Source organism: Oncorhynchus masou, chromosome 28 (assembly GCF_036934945.1).
Source record: "Oncorhynchus masou masou isolate Uvic2021 chromosome 28, UVic_Omas_1.1, whole genome shotgun sequence".
Lineage (NCBI taxonomy): Eukaryota > Metazoa > Chordata > Actinopteri > Salmoniformes > Salmonidae > Oncorhynchus > Oncorhynchus masou.
The window spans coordinates 24,913,962-24,930,483 of NC_088239.1; the positions used below are offsets into that span (position 1 = coordinate 24,913,962).

At 43.1% G+C, this 16,522-nt stretch overlaps 2 protein-coding genes across 2 annotated transcripts in view; one reads left to right on the forward strand and one right to left on the reverse strand.

Annotated features, from left to right (window-relative positions):
* LOC135517405 (rho GTPase-activating protein 21-like) overlaps nt 1-5,703 on the forward strand; it is an 88,688-nt gene extending 82,985 nt beyond the window's left edge. The window contains 2 exon segments of the mRNA XM_064941659.1: nt 2,135-2,166; nt 2,835-5,703. Of these exon segments, the coding sequence (XP_064797731.1) occupies nt 2,135-2,166; nt 2,835-4,508 (1,706 nt within the window). The 3' untranslated portion in view covers nt 4,509-5,703.
* Nucleotides 5,704-7,855: 2,152 nt separating this feature from the next.
* zgc:56231 (uncharacterized protein LOC406257 homolog) lies at nt 7,856-15,674 on the reverse strand. The gene is made up of 18 exons (XM_064943718.1): nt 15,543-15,674; nt 15,014-15,124; nt 14,664-14,783; nt 14,382-14,520; nt 13,588-13,772; nt 13,378-13,465; nt 13,092-13,268; nt 12,841-12,952; nt 12,688-12,750; nt 11,267-11,413; nt 10,888-11,053; nt 10,369-10,545; nt 10,089-10,228; nt 9,459-9,624; nt 9,066-9,231; nt 8,796-8,860; nt 8,310-8,429; nt 7,856-8,209 (listed from the first exon to the last, which is right to left on the reverse strand). Exons 1-18 carry the CDS (start codon nt 15,672-15,674, stop codon nt 7,976-7,978), a joined length of 2,508 nt encoding a protein of 835 aa, XP_064799790.1. The 3' UTR covers nt 7,856-7,975.
* Nucleotides 15,675-16,522: the final 848 nt, after the last annotated feature.

The window sequence follows — 16,522 nt, forward strand, 5'->3', positions numbered from 1 at the left end:
TGTTAACCACTGTGTCTGTCGCTGGTGAGACCAATGTATTTTAGTCTAGGAGCGTGCGAGGTTCAGCGTAATTGTCTGGTGTCGAGTGTTGATGGATAGTGCTGCTTTCTTTCTAAGAGATCCTTCTTTGCCTCATTTGCTGAACCATAAGAGCAAAATGTCCATGCCTCGTCATGACTCAAAAAGACTGTTGGTTTGCGAGGGGAAATTATTCTTGACTCTTTTCCATGACGCAAAGGAGAAGGGGCAAAATAATTTTTCTGATCTGTACATTTTGCTTTCTTTTAGATTTTCCTTCCTTGGTTTCCAATTTTCAGCCAAATTTCTTTGCCTCAAAATGATGAGGTTCTTTAACTTTCTTTTACAATCCCTCCATCTTTAGTGTTTTTATTCAAACTCCACTGGGCTGTCGGTTTTCCCTCTTCTCCTGTTATTAATCCTGCCTACTGTTAGACTAACACGGCATGTTCTCTCCCAAAGACTACACGAGAAAAAAAAGCAACAGGTGAACTCTGATCCCTCTGTCTCTAGTGCCGCTCTGTCGGGTGTCCTAAAGGATTTCCCAGCATTCACACATACTGATCTTGACACAGGCCAGGTGGGAGGAGTCTATCACACCATGATGTCACTGATGGCCTCTCTAATGTCCGTGATGGACAGCTGGAACTGTAGGAAGAAGGAGGATTGTTGCCCCCAGTGTAGCTGTCTGGTCTGCAGAAACCCTCGTTTCTTGTAAGCTCGAGAAAACCGTCGTAAGAAAAACATGATGAAACCGTTTGACAAAGAAAATGTGAAAGGGAAGCAGAGCAGCGGCCATATGGTACTGGACATCCGGTGGTGTCCGTTTTGTATCTGAGTATACCTAACACAGACCGGTGATACTGTCTGAAAGGCTCTCCACTGTCTCTCCTCACTGTCTCGCAAGCTTCTCGCAACAGGAGAGATAGCATGGTATGGTCCCCAGGTTTCTACCTACCCAGTCAATGTGCACTTGCATACTGTGCCACCATCTGTTTTCAAGGGGTGTGTAGGGGGGCTTGGCTATGTAAAAAAAAAAAAAAAAAGTATAGTCAGTCAAAGATCAATACAAGATCAACTAGGCAGCATTGGATAAATCTTTTCCTCGCTGGCTTTCTTTTTCATGTAGTGTCCTCTCTGTTCATAGCTAGCCCCTCTGTGACCCCCCTCTCATGTCTTAGCCTCATGGTTCATTCCATGGTTGTCTTCACTGTTGTCATGGCAATACATGCCGCCGTACTTTTCATTCAGTCCATCCCCCTCTCGGCTCAACGAGACTGAATATACTCTCATTTTGTTAGCTTCTAACTGAAGCCATAAGACTTTTCACACATCATTACACTACTCTTTCTTAGAACCATAATCCTATTTGTTTGAGTCAATAGTTATTATGGTAATACAAGAGTAAATACATGTTAAAGTCTCCTCAATGAAGTAACATTCATCACTAGTCAGATGTGCTAGGTTTGTCATTTGACCATCAATTCAGGCAAAAACAAGAGATTGTGCTAGAGCTCTTTTGATCAGTAATTGCTTTGGTTTGCTATATAGCGTAGACCATACAGAGGGAATCCATTGACTTCCTGCATGGCATATTACATATTTCATTGTCTCATTGGCCTGCTGTTGTGAAATGCACCTTGGATATTTTTTGCCATTACCACAGTTTCACTCAGTATCCTGATATATTTGGGTATTATTGTTTTAGAAAAGTTGTAAGGACTTACTTGACCCTAGCATCTTCTGTGCTCATTGCTACTTATCTTTTATCCAGAATGACTTTCAGTTTTGCATGTACTGAGGTTTCTGTTTCCATGAAATAACACCCCACCCGTGTGGATGTGGATCTGAGTGTAACATAGTGCTCACTGCATGGCTTACCGCCTCATGTTTCTGTCATCCTTCTGTCCACTTACCTGCCAGGTTCTCGACATCAAGCACAGTGTCTTATCTGTGTTTACTATCCTCGTCATGATTCTCTCTGTGTCTTCTCTCTCACTGGCTTTTTCATATTGCACTCTCGTGGATGTTGTCTTGTCTGGTTGTCCCACATATTGTTTTGAATAATTGATGGATAATCTAACATGTTCCTCTCTCTTCTCCCTGTTTCTTACAGATTCACCCACTAGTGACTCTGCTAAATCGAAGGTGAGTGTGTGCGCAGTGTCTGCTCTCTCCAGCTTAATGTAGTGTAGGGAGGAAATAATTGGTTGGTGAGCAGAACAAAGGTCAGATCACCAGGCTAGATCAAAGCACTGATTCCCACATGTGTGACAGTAGGCCAGGTGGAGTTTTGTCTGTGAATACTGAACACTAACAAAACAAACAAGCAACAGTATAAACACAGCCTTTCATGTCAAATATCAAACTATGTTGGGTCCTAACTTCACAAGTCTGTCCGATCCTTTCTTGGACATTTGTCTTCAACAAAAGGATCACTCACACCATAGACAATGCAGGAACTGGTGCTTATCATTACTGCACTGCTGTCATCTGGCTGCTTCTCTCAGCTTTGACTCAGAACACATGAGTTCATGCAGAACATCAAGCTTCCCTTGCTGGGGCTGCTTTAGTGCGCTGCTGTTACTGCTTCTGTTGTTGCTGAAAGGCTTGCATGGTTCAGTTGTAGTTGTCCTCCTGTCACTAATGTTCCTACTTTCTGTTCACCCTTTTGGTTTGTGGCATTTTCAGAGGAACAGGTGCAGTACTGGTTGGCCAAGAACTCAGGCAGGGGTTAGAGGGTTTTTCTGTGTGTTGTTCTCGCAAGGGGGGTTTCTGTGGTACAAGTTCTGACTTGTTTCTCTCCCTCTCTGTAGGGTTCCTGGGGGTCCGGGAAGGACCAGTGCAGCCGCGAGCACCTGGTCTCCTCGATCTTTGCTGCAGCCAACCGCAAAAGAAAGAAGCCCAAGGACAAGCCGCAGCTTAGCAGCTCTGATGATGACCTAGACTCAGTGTTCCCTAAGAAGGAGCTCCCTGGCCAGAAGCAGAATCACAGAGGCCTGGAGGTGGAGCAAGGGATCAGTGTCAGCCCTGAAGCAAAAGAGCAAGCAAAAACAGGAGAGGAGAATGGAAGAGGTATTGAGCTCACACCCAAAGGCAAAAAGGAGCACAGGAACTCTTTCTTTTTAAGGGAAAAGCCCTTGTCAAGGCAGTCCTCGCCTGCCCCCTCACTCAAAAACTCTGACTCCCCCAGACTCAGTTACCGCACAGCTCAGCTTGGAAAGCCCTCTTTTTCGGACACCCCGTCCCATCTGGATGAGCCCACTTCTGATCTGGGCACCATGAGCTCTGGGGCTTCCATGCCCAGGGCACGACCTAAGAAGTGGGTGTCAGGAGCTGCTGCTCCTGATCTATCGGTGGCTGGGGCGTCAGCTGGGGCAGAGGTGAGCTCCATCACCTCGGACTATTCCACCACCTCGTCCATCACCTTCCTGACTGCAGCAGACTCTAGCGCACTCAGTCCAGAGGTTCAGGGTGGGGACGAGGCAGATGACGAGCGCAGCGAGCTTATCAGTGAAGGCCGGCCCATGGAGACTGACAGCGAAAGCGACTTCCCTGTGTTTGCTACGGGGGGCGGCAATGTCCAAATCATGCCTGTCTTAGTGCAGAACCAGACTGGGCATGGGCCAGAAAAGCTTGATCCTGCAGCAGCTGACGGGAAGACGACTCCTAAACTGGAACCCCGTCGCCTCTTTCCCTCCCACAGGCTGATTGAGTGTGACACACTCTCCAGGAGGCGGTCCCTGCGACAGAAGACAGATAGCGAGTCATCAGTAGAGGGTGGGACTGGCAGCGGGGAACGTGTCGAGGACAGGTCGGAGTCAACACGACTGTCTCGTGTCTTGGAGGTGATGAAGAAGGGGCAGTCTACCAGCAGCCTCAACTCTTCCTCCCGCAGTGAGTCGGAGCGCCCTCCCGAGCCTGCCTTGCGCCTCAATATCACAGAAAGGCTCAAGATCCGTCTGCGCACATCTGCTGATGACATGTTTGGCGTAGGTGCCCAGAAGAGCCAGTCTTCCCCGGAGACGGGCAGCAAGAAGAAAAACATCCGTCGTAGGCACACCATGGGGGGCCAGCGGGACTTTGCAGAACTGGCCGTCATCAACGACTGGAGGGAGCAAGGCGGGGTGGACCAGGCGGCTGAGCTGTCAGCCATGGACCGCCTCAAGCCAAAGTGCTCCTCTCAGGACTTCTCCATTCGGGACTGGATCGCCCGCGAGCGCTGTCGGGCCGGAGTGTCAGAGTTCAGCATGGACAGCCCACCCAAAGTTGTCCCCGAGGGGAACAGGGCACAAGCCCAGGGTACCACCCCAGAGAGACCCTCTCCCTCTGGCTCCCCATGCCTTCAGCCCATGGTAGGGGAGCAAGTGAACGGAGGTGGGCCGCAAGGCAGAAACAAAGCCAGCCTCAACCTGGCGGCTGACGACGCGCACCCACACAAACTATCAGGAGCACAAGTTGTCCGCTCGCGATTCTATCAGTATCTATGAAACAGCAAGGGTGTGTTGAGTGTACGAGAGTGAGTGCATGAGAGAAAGAGAGAACGGGTTTACGTATGTATTTAGATACCTTAGCAAGGGTTACTGCACTTTTCTTTTTTTTCTTTTTTTTTACAAAATATATATTTTATATCTACTGTACATATGTGTATAGGCTCATAAGAAATGTAACTGGAGTGAAGATAAGGTTTTTTCATGTGTAATCGCTTTAGTTGACTTGGTGTCTTATACTGGGACAGACATGAAAAACATTAACTTCCATCCTTGTGCTCAAACCCCAGTCATAGAAGAATGTGACAAGAACATTCATAGGTGGTTTTGTGTGATCGACAGCACACAAATCAATGGGACGTGAAAGCCTGGACTGTGGTGCATTAACTTGAGTATTACTAAGGAATACATATCTAATTCTACAAGAGGTAGATATTTTCAATGTATATTCTTAATTATGTTGACTAACACAGTTGCTTGTTAGAAATTGTTTTTCATCTGTATGCTCATATTTCCGAGGGCTGCTTTCTGTTCTGTGTACTGTGGGAAGTTATTTTTTTACAGTGCATCATAGCAGACAGATATTTGCTTGAGGGGCAGAATTATAGTTGTTTTTATCAAATAAGTCTAATGTAGTGCAATGTATGATAGATGCTTGGTACAGTTGCTAAACTGAACCCTCTGTACAATTCAAGTCCACATTTTTTCAAATCTTTAGTAATGTTTGATTCTTCATTAAAGAAAAAGTGCCTCTTGAATTGATTTCTGTGAATAGATTGGGTGCCATGTTTTATTCCACACTTGTAAACACTATTTTGTTTAATTACTTAATTGTATCACAGATACACTATTTTACTGTTTTAAAAAAGTAACATCGTGCAAAAATCCAAGCTTCCATTTCCAAGGCATTCCAGTCTTGTTTTTTTGGGTCCTCGCTTTTTTTATTCGCTACATGTGAATTTTAAATATTAAGTTCATAATTCAATGTATATATTTCATGTATATATATATTTTTTTCTTTGTATTTTTCAAGTGCAGTAAAAAAAGCATGGTTACTTATGGAGAAATGTTCATCTCTGAGAACTGCATGAAACAATGCTTCCTGGACAGTGAACATCTTGCCTGTGTGCAGCAAAACAAGGGTGCAACACCCTCAAGAAACACTGGAAATAAATCATCTTTATTTTAATCTGTTTGTCCTGTCCAGGTTGTTTTTCTTGAAGTTTAGTTTTCCTGATTTGCAAAGGAAAGCCAATGGAGCACTATCCATGTGCAACCTTTAATGTTTAGTTTAGATCAGTTGATTTGGGCTAATTTAATCTGTGGCGCTGAAGACCTGTGCTACAGCGCAATATAAATTTAAAGGAAATGTTCCCGTGTTCGTGGCAACTGCATTCACAGTATGTCGGCTCAATCAGAAATAACCTTTGAGTTTAAATCTCGCTACAGCGCTATGGGTTGAATCGAGCCATTAAATGGTCCACTGATATAGATGGTGAAAAGTGAAGTGCTGGCTAATATGATTTGTTTGGAGGAGCTTCACTGATAATTCTAATATTGCAAGTGATGAAAAGTAGTATGAGCCTTGAGCTTGCTACTCAATGAGTCAACTAAGGAGCATAAGTGGTAATTCGTATGACATTAGCAGCTGCTGTGTGTCATCAGTATTACAGTCCAACCTCAACCACCAGAAAGCAGCTGACCGAAGCAGGCATGTGCACAGATGGGGCTCTACCAGATCATTTGCCCTTCCTCTCCGTGGTGGTGTGAATACTTTATAAAAACCCTTTTGACTTTTTCCACATTGTGTTACAGCCTGAATTTAAAATGTATTAAATGGGAGATTTCTTTGTCACTGGCCTGCACACAATATCCTGCACAAAATGGAATTGTTTGACATTTTTACAAATGAAAAGCTGAGGTGTCTTGAGTCAAGTATTCTATCCCTTTGTCATGTCAAGCCTAAGTAAGCAAATTTTTACTCAAGTCACATGGAATCACTGTGTGCAACAATAGTCATTCAAAAAACATGTTGAGTACAGAGACATCTGTACGGTCCCTCAGTTGGGCAGTGAATTTCAAACACAGACCAGGGAGGTATGCCAAAGCCTCGCAAAGAAGGGCAATAAAATAAAAAGCAGACATTGAATATACCTTTGAGTATGATGGTAATTACACTTGTGTCCTTCCTAACTCAGTTGCCAGATATGGAAACCACAAGTTGTATTAAACATTCACTGTCATTATGGGGTATTGGTTGTAGATTGGTGAGAAAAAAACATTTAGTGCCTTCAAAGTATTGTGTAGGTTAACTTCAGGGTAAATGCCCCTCCTGTAATTCTCACAAACCGTCATGTTTTTTTAACACTTTCCCTGGATGCCACCTCTTGCTCAACTAAATAAATCTACTTTCACGCCAACAAAATTGGAGGTACATATCTAATGAAGTCAGAGCTATAAACTTACAGTATGAGTCAAGTTTACACCTCCCATTCCAGGGTTTATTTTATTACGTAGAATAAAGACAAACTATGAAATAAAATGTTGAATCAAGTAGTTAACCCCCACCCAAAGAAAGTTAGACACCCTTTGCTCACTTTTGGCATTTGAGGGAGTCACCTGGAATGCATTTCAATTAACAGGAGTGCTTTAAGGTAATTTGTGGAATTTCTTTGATAGAAGTCCCCTTGTCCGAAATATTGACATGTTATCATGTCAGCCTACACAAAACATGTAAGTGTTTCTAAAATCTCTTATGGGAACAATGAATGGTGGAAAAAAAAAAACTGGAACCATCCCCCTGTTTGATAGTTATATCCATACAGACTAGCTGTGTGGCTCTATTTTGACTGGAATTGTGGTCATTAAGGTGCAGCATTTCAGTTCAAAGTACTTCACTCATTAGATTGTGCTGCTTCCCCCCTTTGTAATTGCTCAACGAGTCTGGAAAAAAATAAAATTGGGGTACCTGTTAAGCTTAAGCACAAAGGTCTGTGCAAGGCCCTGGACCAAAGGTACTGGATGAAGAGAATGTGACTAAAAAAAACATTTGTATGGCACCTGAATGTCAACATGTCCAGTTTTCACCACTGACGAAACAACTTCCAACATAGCAAGAGCTGCAATGTACATTCCGTGACAAGTTAAAATTACCCTTGAAAGCCATATAAAAAAAGTCATTCTTTCAGATATGGTCTCCCAATGAAACAGATCATGAAGAGTCAGTAGGATTTTATTTAAGAGTTAAGATAAAAAACAGAACTAAGGGCTCTATTCAATCCACGTCGCTGAAGTTCAGCATTAAATTGTGATTGAATTGGAAATGTTCCCAAATTGCAGAGACCGCACTCACCATAAACACTACATGTCAAAGCAATTGTAAATTAATTTCACGCAATCTGTAACACTTCAGCAATAGAGTTTGAATAGAGCCCTAAACATTTTTAAAACGTGAGGGAGGACGGTAGTTAGTGGAAGGGCCTTTTCAGCAAGGGTGTGGTCCGGACAGATTTCCTCAGAGTCCTGGCAATGGTGCTTGTTCGTGGCGACGTCACAGATTCCCTAATGTTGGCCATGAAACCCCGCTTGGGCTTGGACTGGACAGGGGACTTCTGGGATAGCTTGGCCAGCTCTTCTTTTAACAATGCCAGTTCTTTGTCCTTCTCCAGATTGCCCTTACCTATACTCTCCAGATCCTGTGCCTGAAAACAGAGAGATGACACTGCACATCAGGTTTTCCTACGTGAAAACTGACAAACTAGGCTTAATTTGTACATACACACAGGTTAATGTAGTCTTTACCTGGTCAGCTAGCTTCTTATGTAAAGTTTCTATTTCTACCGTTTTGTCAAAGAAGCGCTCTCCGGCCTCATGTAGTGCATCATTCAGAACTGCAATCCTTTTTTGCAAAGACACAATCAGCTGGAAATAAACAAGAGACATGCAGTAGGGGGGCGGTAGGGTAGCCTAGTGGTTAGAGCGTTGGACTAGTAACCAGAAGGTTGCAAGTTCAAATCCCCGAGCTGACAAGGTACAAATGTCGTTCTGCCCCTGAACAGGCAGTTAACCCACAGTTCCTAGGCAGTCATTGAAAATAAGAATTTGTTCTTAACTGACTTGCCTGGTAAAATTAAAAATATATTTTTTTTAATTAACTGACTTAGTTAAAAATTTTAAAAATAAAATGCCAGGTTTGAGTTCCAACACTTGCGTTTCAAAATGCATTACATCCCTTTCCCTTATAGAAACACTGACTAAAAGTTATGCCTTCAGGCTAGGTTTCCTTACCTCTTTCTGCTCACAGAGTTTCTCCATCGCACTCTCTTTCAAAAGGACTTTGCGTTGCTCTGCGTCTTTGGAAACAGCTGTGAGGACATCCCCTGCTGAGACTTCTGAAATCAATAGGTAGTTATCAATTTAAAGGAATGGCTAATTATTAATATAGGCTTATTGTGCACAGTTATTTGTAGTTTAAGGTATAGAATAGGCTTACTGTACAATCAGATTTACCGTTTGTTAATGAAATAGAATCAACACCGAGGGAGATGGTGTACTGGCCCGTTAACCCTTCCTGCATAGCTACAGGTGGTGGTTGTGAGATGCTCTGTGTCTGGCTCGAGTTCTCTCTGGTTGGAACCATAGATGAACTCACTGTGGAACCTGACAGCTTGTGCTCCATCTTAGACAGCTTGCGTTCCATCTCAGACAGCTTCTGTTCTAGTGCCTATAGGGGTTATGAGTCCATATTTATCAAACCTTTCCAACAACTACTAGTTTTTTTTACTTCCGAGGAAATAAACCATAGAAAACTTATTTCATACTCAGGGGGAAAATTAAACGGGCGCAAACACTCGGCAGATCTGACCCTGAATTGACAGAATTCATATCTGACGATTTGATCAGGTGGTTGTGGCAGGACCTTGTCAATCACCTAAAGTGAGTGTCTAGTACCTCTATTTTCTCCTGCTCAGCGATGAACTCCTCAAGGGGTACGTAATCATCCTCTACGCGCTCCAGGGCCCTCTGGTAGGCATGGTCCTTTAGGGCATCCTTGTACATCTCAAATGTGTTCTCCAGCTTCTCCTGGTAGCTCTCCTTCAGCTCAGCCACCTGACGACTAGAGAAACATTTACACCGTCCTTTTAGAAAATAATTTGGAGGACAGTTTATGGGTGTGTACAAATGCACAAACAGCAGAATTGTAAAATTAAGTGAAAACTACACAAATGCTAGTCATTAGATCTTTAAAATTGTCCTGTGTGTCCTGGGTCCTGTGTGGCTCAGTCGGTAGAGCATGGCGCTTGCAACGCCAAGCGTCGTGGGTTCGATTCCCGCTGGGACCACCCATATGTAAAAGTAGTGGCCCCAGCCGACTTGTAAGTCGCTTTGGACAAAAGCGTCTGCTAAATGGGATATATTTATATTTATTTTTTTATTTAAAATTGCATACTATATGGCGCAGAAATGCACCCCATCCACCACCAATGTGTAGCACTGCCATGGGTATTGCATGAGAACACTAAAATAGCGGAAAGGGGGAAGGCGTGATTGTGCCCCATGTAACGCTCAGGGAACACTTACTTCCTGAGTTCTTCGCTCTCCATGAGTTGCTGCAGCATGGCGTCTCCCATCTCCTTGCGGATGTCAATCTCCTGGACCAAGTTCTTCCGTCGCTCAGCCAGGAGCTTGGCCCTGAGATTCTCGATCACATTTATGAGATCCTAGAAGAGAGCAGCAGTTCATAAAGTAATCAGACACCATTGATTCTGTAAATTAACATATTGCATCCATCCCTATGAAATAAAATCAGAAAATCGCAGAACACTGACAAAATCTTTTAGACCGTTTGGATGGAAAATACCTCCTGGGGTAAAATGGACATGTCTGCTTCATCCTCATCCAGCAGCTCTTCTTCAGACAGGTAGTTCTCTAGAGCCTGGTCATCGATGACCCCGTTCTTCAGTAGAGGCTTCCCATCGCGCCCCACCAGCCGCGGGGTCAGAGACTCTAGACATTTTGTTGGGATCAGCTGGACCACCTAGGACAACAAAGGTGATTAGTACCCATAGGGCTCTGGCCAAACAGTGCACTATATAGGGAATAGGGTGCCATTTAGAACACACTTCCAGTACTTCAGTTTAGGGTGTCGTACTCGTTTACTCCTCCTACCATAATTCTCACACTAATCCTTATTAATGCGGGAGGGTGAACAAGTACACTTTGTGGCTAGACATTTCAACAAATGGAATTTGACCATGACACCTATAAGGTGATTAAGGGCATTGCAACTGAACACTACATTTTTCAACCCGTGAGAAATTCAGAGTCAACTCTAACCAGAGATGGAGTAGAATGTCGACAGGGTGGGCGAGAGACCAACCTGCTTAGTGATGGCAGAAAACTTCATGACATGGAGAGTTTCGTCATATGTGGAAGCACACTGATTGATGTTCACAATCATGGAGGCTCGGCCCTTCCCACAGAAGATGGGCTGGAAGATACGGGTCAGTTTGCTCTCCCTGAAGGGAATATAGCCATTCTTCATCCTGATAGAGGGGAGGGAAGGATGACAACTCTTGAGTTGATCAAATATCAGCTTTCCAATCAGTTTCATTCAGGGTTTGAAAACTTCCTTTTTTATTTACCTGACAAATCATGTTTGTGTGCAGCATTTGGTCAAATTTGTCGAGGTGGTTTTGTAACAGTGGTTTTTAAATAAGTCATTCTGGTAATCAATGGCAGTACTACTTGTTCTGTACCTGTCACTCTGATTGCTGCGCAGGGCAGCGATGCATTTCCCCAGGATGAGCAGAGAGTTGTTGATGTTACCCGCTTCCTTCAGCCTCTCCCCAAACGTCTTCGTTTTTCCGCATCTTTCCGAGCCAGCCAGGTCACACAGAGAGAGTCTGGGGTGGAAAAAGAAAATAAATCACATCGAGTAGGAGATGTTGCAAGGATGGGGTGGTGTCACATGGCTCTATGGTCATGCCGCTTATTCAGACTTGGGACAAAGCATGGGCTCTTGAGCAAGTTACAACACAGCATTGTAATTCATCCTAAAAACTGTTGTAAATTTACTCAAATAATGAAGCTGACAAATGAAGGATTTAACGGAGGAGTCGATTTCTGGTAACTGTAGTTAGGTGAACAAACCATTGGTTGGATTGTGTTTAAGCACGTAGAGAAACAAGCATTGTTTACCAGTGTTGGATTCTCGCTTGAAACACACGTATTCATGTTACCATATTAAAACATTGATTACTTTAAAATATGTATGCGAAGTTAAAATCAGTTGAGCCTATGGAGGCAGGCAAAGGGCAACAGTCTGCTTTTAGTCACTGATACGGTAGGAGAGCCGTGGATTAGGGAGGAGTGAGGAATTCAGCTCAAGGTCAGATGACGTGAGGAGGAACATAGCCGATACACACATGCCCACAAAGTTTCTAGTAGGAGGCGGGGCCAAGACTACACTTGTGAGAGGAACCAATGAAGTTTGAGTAGCAACAGATCTGTTGGCTAGCTAGCTGTGCACGGAGGCGACTCCTAGTAGGAAGTTCAAATCAAATTTTATTTGTCACATACACATGGTTAGCAGATGTTAATGCGAGTGTAGCGAAATGCTTGTGCTTCCAGTTCCGACAATGCAGTAATAACCAACAAGTAATCTAACAATTCCAAAACTAATTTCTTATACACAGTGTAAGGGGATAAAGAATATGTACATAAAGATATGAATGAGTGATGGTGCAGAGCAGCATAGGCAAGATACAGTAGATGGTATCGAGTACAGTATATACATATGAGATGAGTATGTAAACAAAGTGGCATAGTTAAAGTGGCTAGTGATACATGTATTACATAAGGATGCAGTAGATGATAGAGTACAGTATATACGTATACATATGAGATGAATAATGTGGGGTATGTAAACATTATATTAGGTAGCATTGTTTAAAGTGGCTAGTGATATATTTTACATCCTTCCCATCAATTCCCATTATTGAAGTGGCTGGAGTTGAGTCAGTGTGTTGGCAGCAGCCACTCAGTGTTATAAATATATGTGCTTGTGGAAACATTTCTTTGCAGCCGTTTGACCCAGTGGGTAAATAAACTTGGTTTGGGTTTTTACTCCGTTTAGAACCTAACACCAGGTAGAATATGGATGAAAGTTAATACTCACTCTGACATAGTCTGAACCTCAGTTCCATCAATTCTCAGTAATTTGATGGTAAATATGCTGTGGCTGTGACAAGGGGAAATACGTAAAGATGACAATTATTTTATGCATCTCAGCAATCCACATAGAGTATAAATCAAATGTGACTCAACATGCCTTCTGCTTGATGAATGGTTCATCTTAGTGGAAGCAGCACTTCGGTTTTTATTTCCAACTCTGAGAATTTTGCATGCCTCCTCAGAGTTGTGAACATTGATCCACTTTACATCTGAAAAGGAAAAATAGGATTAAGTCCATTTCAATACTACATGAGCAAAGCAACCATTGAATAAAACAGAAGGGAACTTCTGGGCACTGTTTCAAAGGGCACATCATCCCACTGCCTGCCTACACACACACACACACACCTCTGACATACGAGTTTCCCGCACTGTCCTCACACACACGGAGGGCTGTGCGTCTCTGTGTCTTGGAGGTGGGCGACGCCTGCAGCAGGTCATACACGCTCTCGTTGTAGATCTCGTAGAAGGACACCCACAGGGCGAACTGGCTGCGGTCCCCAGACGACACAGCCACAAACTCAACTAGGATGCAGAGAACCACAAATGATCCCGTTATGGCATTTCTATCAATAGCCATTCCAGAATACAGATGTTTGACTTGAACAGAGATGGGCTTACAGATGTCATGTACCTGTGTTATCGTAGGAGACGGAGAAAGAGAGGCTTCCAGTAGAGGAAGAGTGGGATGAAACTCCACTGGCGCGTGGGGGTTCATTTTCCTATGTGGGGGTGAAGAATGAAGGGAGTTAAGAGATCAGGGTAACAAATAAAACCGTAAGACAACAACTTCACATGACCCATCAACTAATTAGGCTACTCCACATTATGTGTCCGTGTTCACCTCTTTGAGTAGAGCAAATATAGCTGCTTTGGTGTTTCGTTCCTGTTGGACCTGGTCAGGCCCTAGGTACTGAGCGTCACTACCGAGGTACGGCTTCAGATCCATGTTCTCATACTGTCTCCCTTTGATGTGTCTGAAGATGACATCCAACGCCTGGGGGAGAATACCAGGGTCTTTCTGGGATCCTGCAACGTAGCAAAAACTAAAAATACAGAAAGTCTGTCCCTTGCAGGCAGTCCTTCATTGACTAGTATCAGTCACAGCCAGCTGCATAGGTTTCAACCAAAGTGTAGAAACCCTAGATGACCGAGAGGGGGCGATGTATTGAAGCAACTGCACAGCCATTATGGTACTCCATATTGTAAAGACTTTTGTAAGCTATAGAAATGCATTTATTAATGTCTACAGTCATTTGACAAGTATTTTCTGTTACAGACACCTTAATGCATATTTTTAAATCACATTCATAAAAAAATAAACATTCCTTATCTTTTTGGAGAGTACTAATGCTATGGTCCCCACTACAAAAAAATACTAAGATAAACCATTTTGTGCTTGAAAAACATTTCATTGAAATGCTGTAGAATCCCATTCATTCCTATGGAGGACTGCTTCTGAGTACCACCAGTATTGCATTGGGTGGCTTCAAAGCCTCCAATTGGCCAACACATAGAATAAACATCATTTGTTTCATCAGGTAAACTCAAGGATAAAGACATACAGTCTGTCAAATGGGAGGCATAATTAGCAGGAAGATTACTATGAGCAGAGAAGTTACTTACTAGCGGACTTACCTTGAATTGTGTGGGTCTTGCCTGCATTGGTCACACCATAGCTGAAGACTAGTGCATTCTTCCCCTCCAGATAATCGTGAACTTGGCTTTTGATGGTGCCTTCAAAGAGATCTGCCTGCTTCGTCTCAGGCCCAAAGATCTGAGTGAAATTAAAACACGAGACCAAGAACATTACATTTTAGTCATTTAGGAGGAACTCATATCCAGAGCGACTTACAGTCAGGATCAGGAACCACCTAACTGTTCCTCAACAAGGCATTAAATCACATGTGTTAACCAAACCTGAGAGAATGAGAATGTGTGTATCGCCTGGCCAACGCCCTTCTCACTGCTCTTCATGGTAGCAGAGCCTTTGGGCGCATGCAGCATTACGGTCCTGGCATTCTCAAGAACCACACAACCCTGCAAAGAGACAAGAAGATAGTGGGAGAAGTGTGGATCAGGGAAGATTGCTTACAGGACATTAGGAAACGGGACCTTCAAATAGTTTCTAAACTTTTAATAAAAACCCAAAGTTAAGACAATGACATATGGTACATTTGAAACCTGACCATATACTCTAAAATATTACTGTTTAGATTAGGATCAGCATTTATTTTATTATTTTCCCCAACGGCCCCATTGCCACATACCTGGTCCTCATTGCTGGAGATCTCATCCTTGGAAAAGGGCCTCACCCTTAAGTAGACCCTCAGATGCTGGTGTTTCTGCTGCTGCTGTTCTGCAGCGTCCAACACCTCACTCTGGCCAGGGGAAAAACATCTGTTAAGTCAATACAATCATGTGTTGCATCCTTAATAGAACCCTATTCTCTACGAAGTGGTCAAAAGTAGTGCACTATATAGGGAGCCATTCTACAAATTACTCAAACTGTCAGTCAATAGGCCATTGTAACATTATCAGAACTTCAACATTGCAGACTCCCAAGTGGCGCAGTAATCTTTGACACTGCATCTCAGTGCAAGAGGCAGCACTACAGTTCCTGGTTCCAATCCAGGCTATCACATCCAGCCATGATTGGGAGTCCCATAGGGTGGCACACCAGCGTCATCCAGGTTTGGCCGGGGTAGGCCGTCATTGTTAATAAGAATTTGTTCTTAACTGACTTGCCTAATTAAAAAGTGACATGTAAAAATAATATTTTAAAAACCTTGGGAGTACCTGCGTAGAAGCAATAGAGGAGAGTTCTGAGAGCACATCTCGATGGGGATTACATGCATGGAGATCATTGCATGTAGATTCCATTGTATCAAGTACTGTGCCATCATGGGTCAAATCAATGATTGTTGTCATGTCTAAGCAAGAAACAGATGTTAAGGATTCAAACGTATGTGAGAACCAATAATTTTGCTGAATTTCACGTTTACTTACGACAGGAGGAAGCCATAGTGTTGAATGAAATAGATTGCTTGTTAACGATTAAGGAAAAATGCTCTCCAACAAATGTTGATAAAAAAAATAAAAGTATTGTATATGAACCTAAACACAAGACAACATGCAGTCAGAATTTCCAATATCAGTAAGCAAAGAAACTCCACATAAGACCAAACAACTTCAGGTTAAAATCAGTACTTAATTGAGAACAGGTGGAATCCTGGGTTAGCCAATCACTTTTCAGAAGGTTTGCACAATCTCAAATTGGCCCCTACCTATTAGTTATAGGTCCATTCCCCAATTGGTGATGTCATTAGGCAAACTGAAATTTCTACCCATTCAAACCTGCTGAGAAGGTTCTGTCTAGATTTTATTTTCAACCAGCGCTTGTATTTTTTTACAATTTGTGTTCATTCAATCAGATGTACAATGTGACACATGAAAAAAATGGATTTTGTCTGCACTGGGGCTTTAAAGGATTGGCTTGGCTTAAACTAACCTAATGTAGCTGGGGTGTAATAACATGCCTGAGCAGAGTTCACACCCAGTTATCAGCAGAAAGGGAAGCAAGCTTGTGTTCTCTGTATCCCTGAAAAACAGATCTATAATTTGTCAAAACCCATTGTGGAGTTAGCATGGTAATAGATCCACCTTGCCCTCTGATAAGCTTTGTAGAATGTCAGCCACTGTATACACCTATCCATGCCTTTCAGCCATCTTCATGTGTCAAGGTTGTGAGGGTTTCAAATCCATAATTTCATTCACAT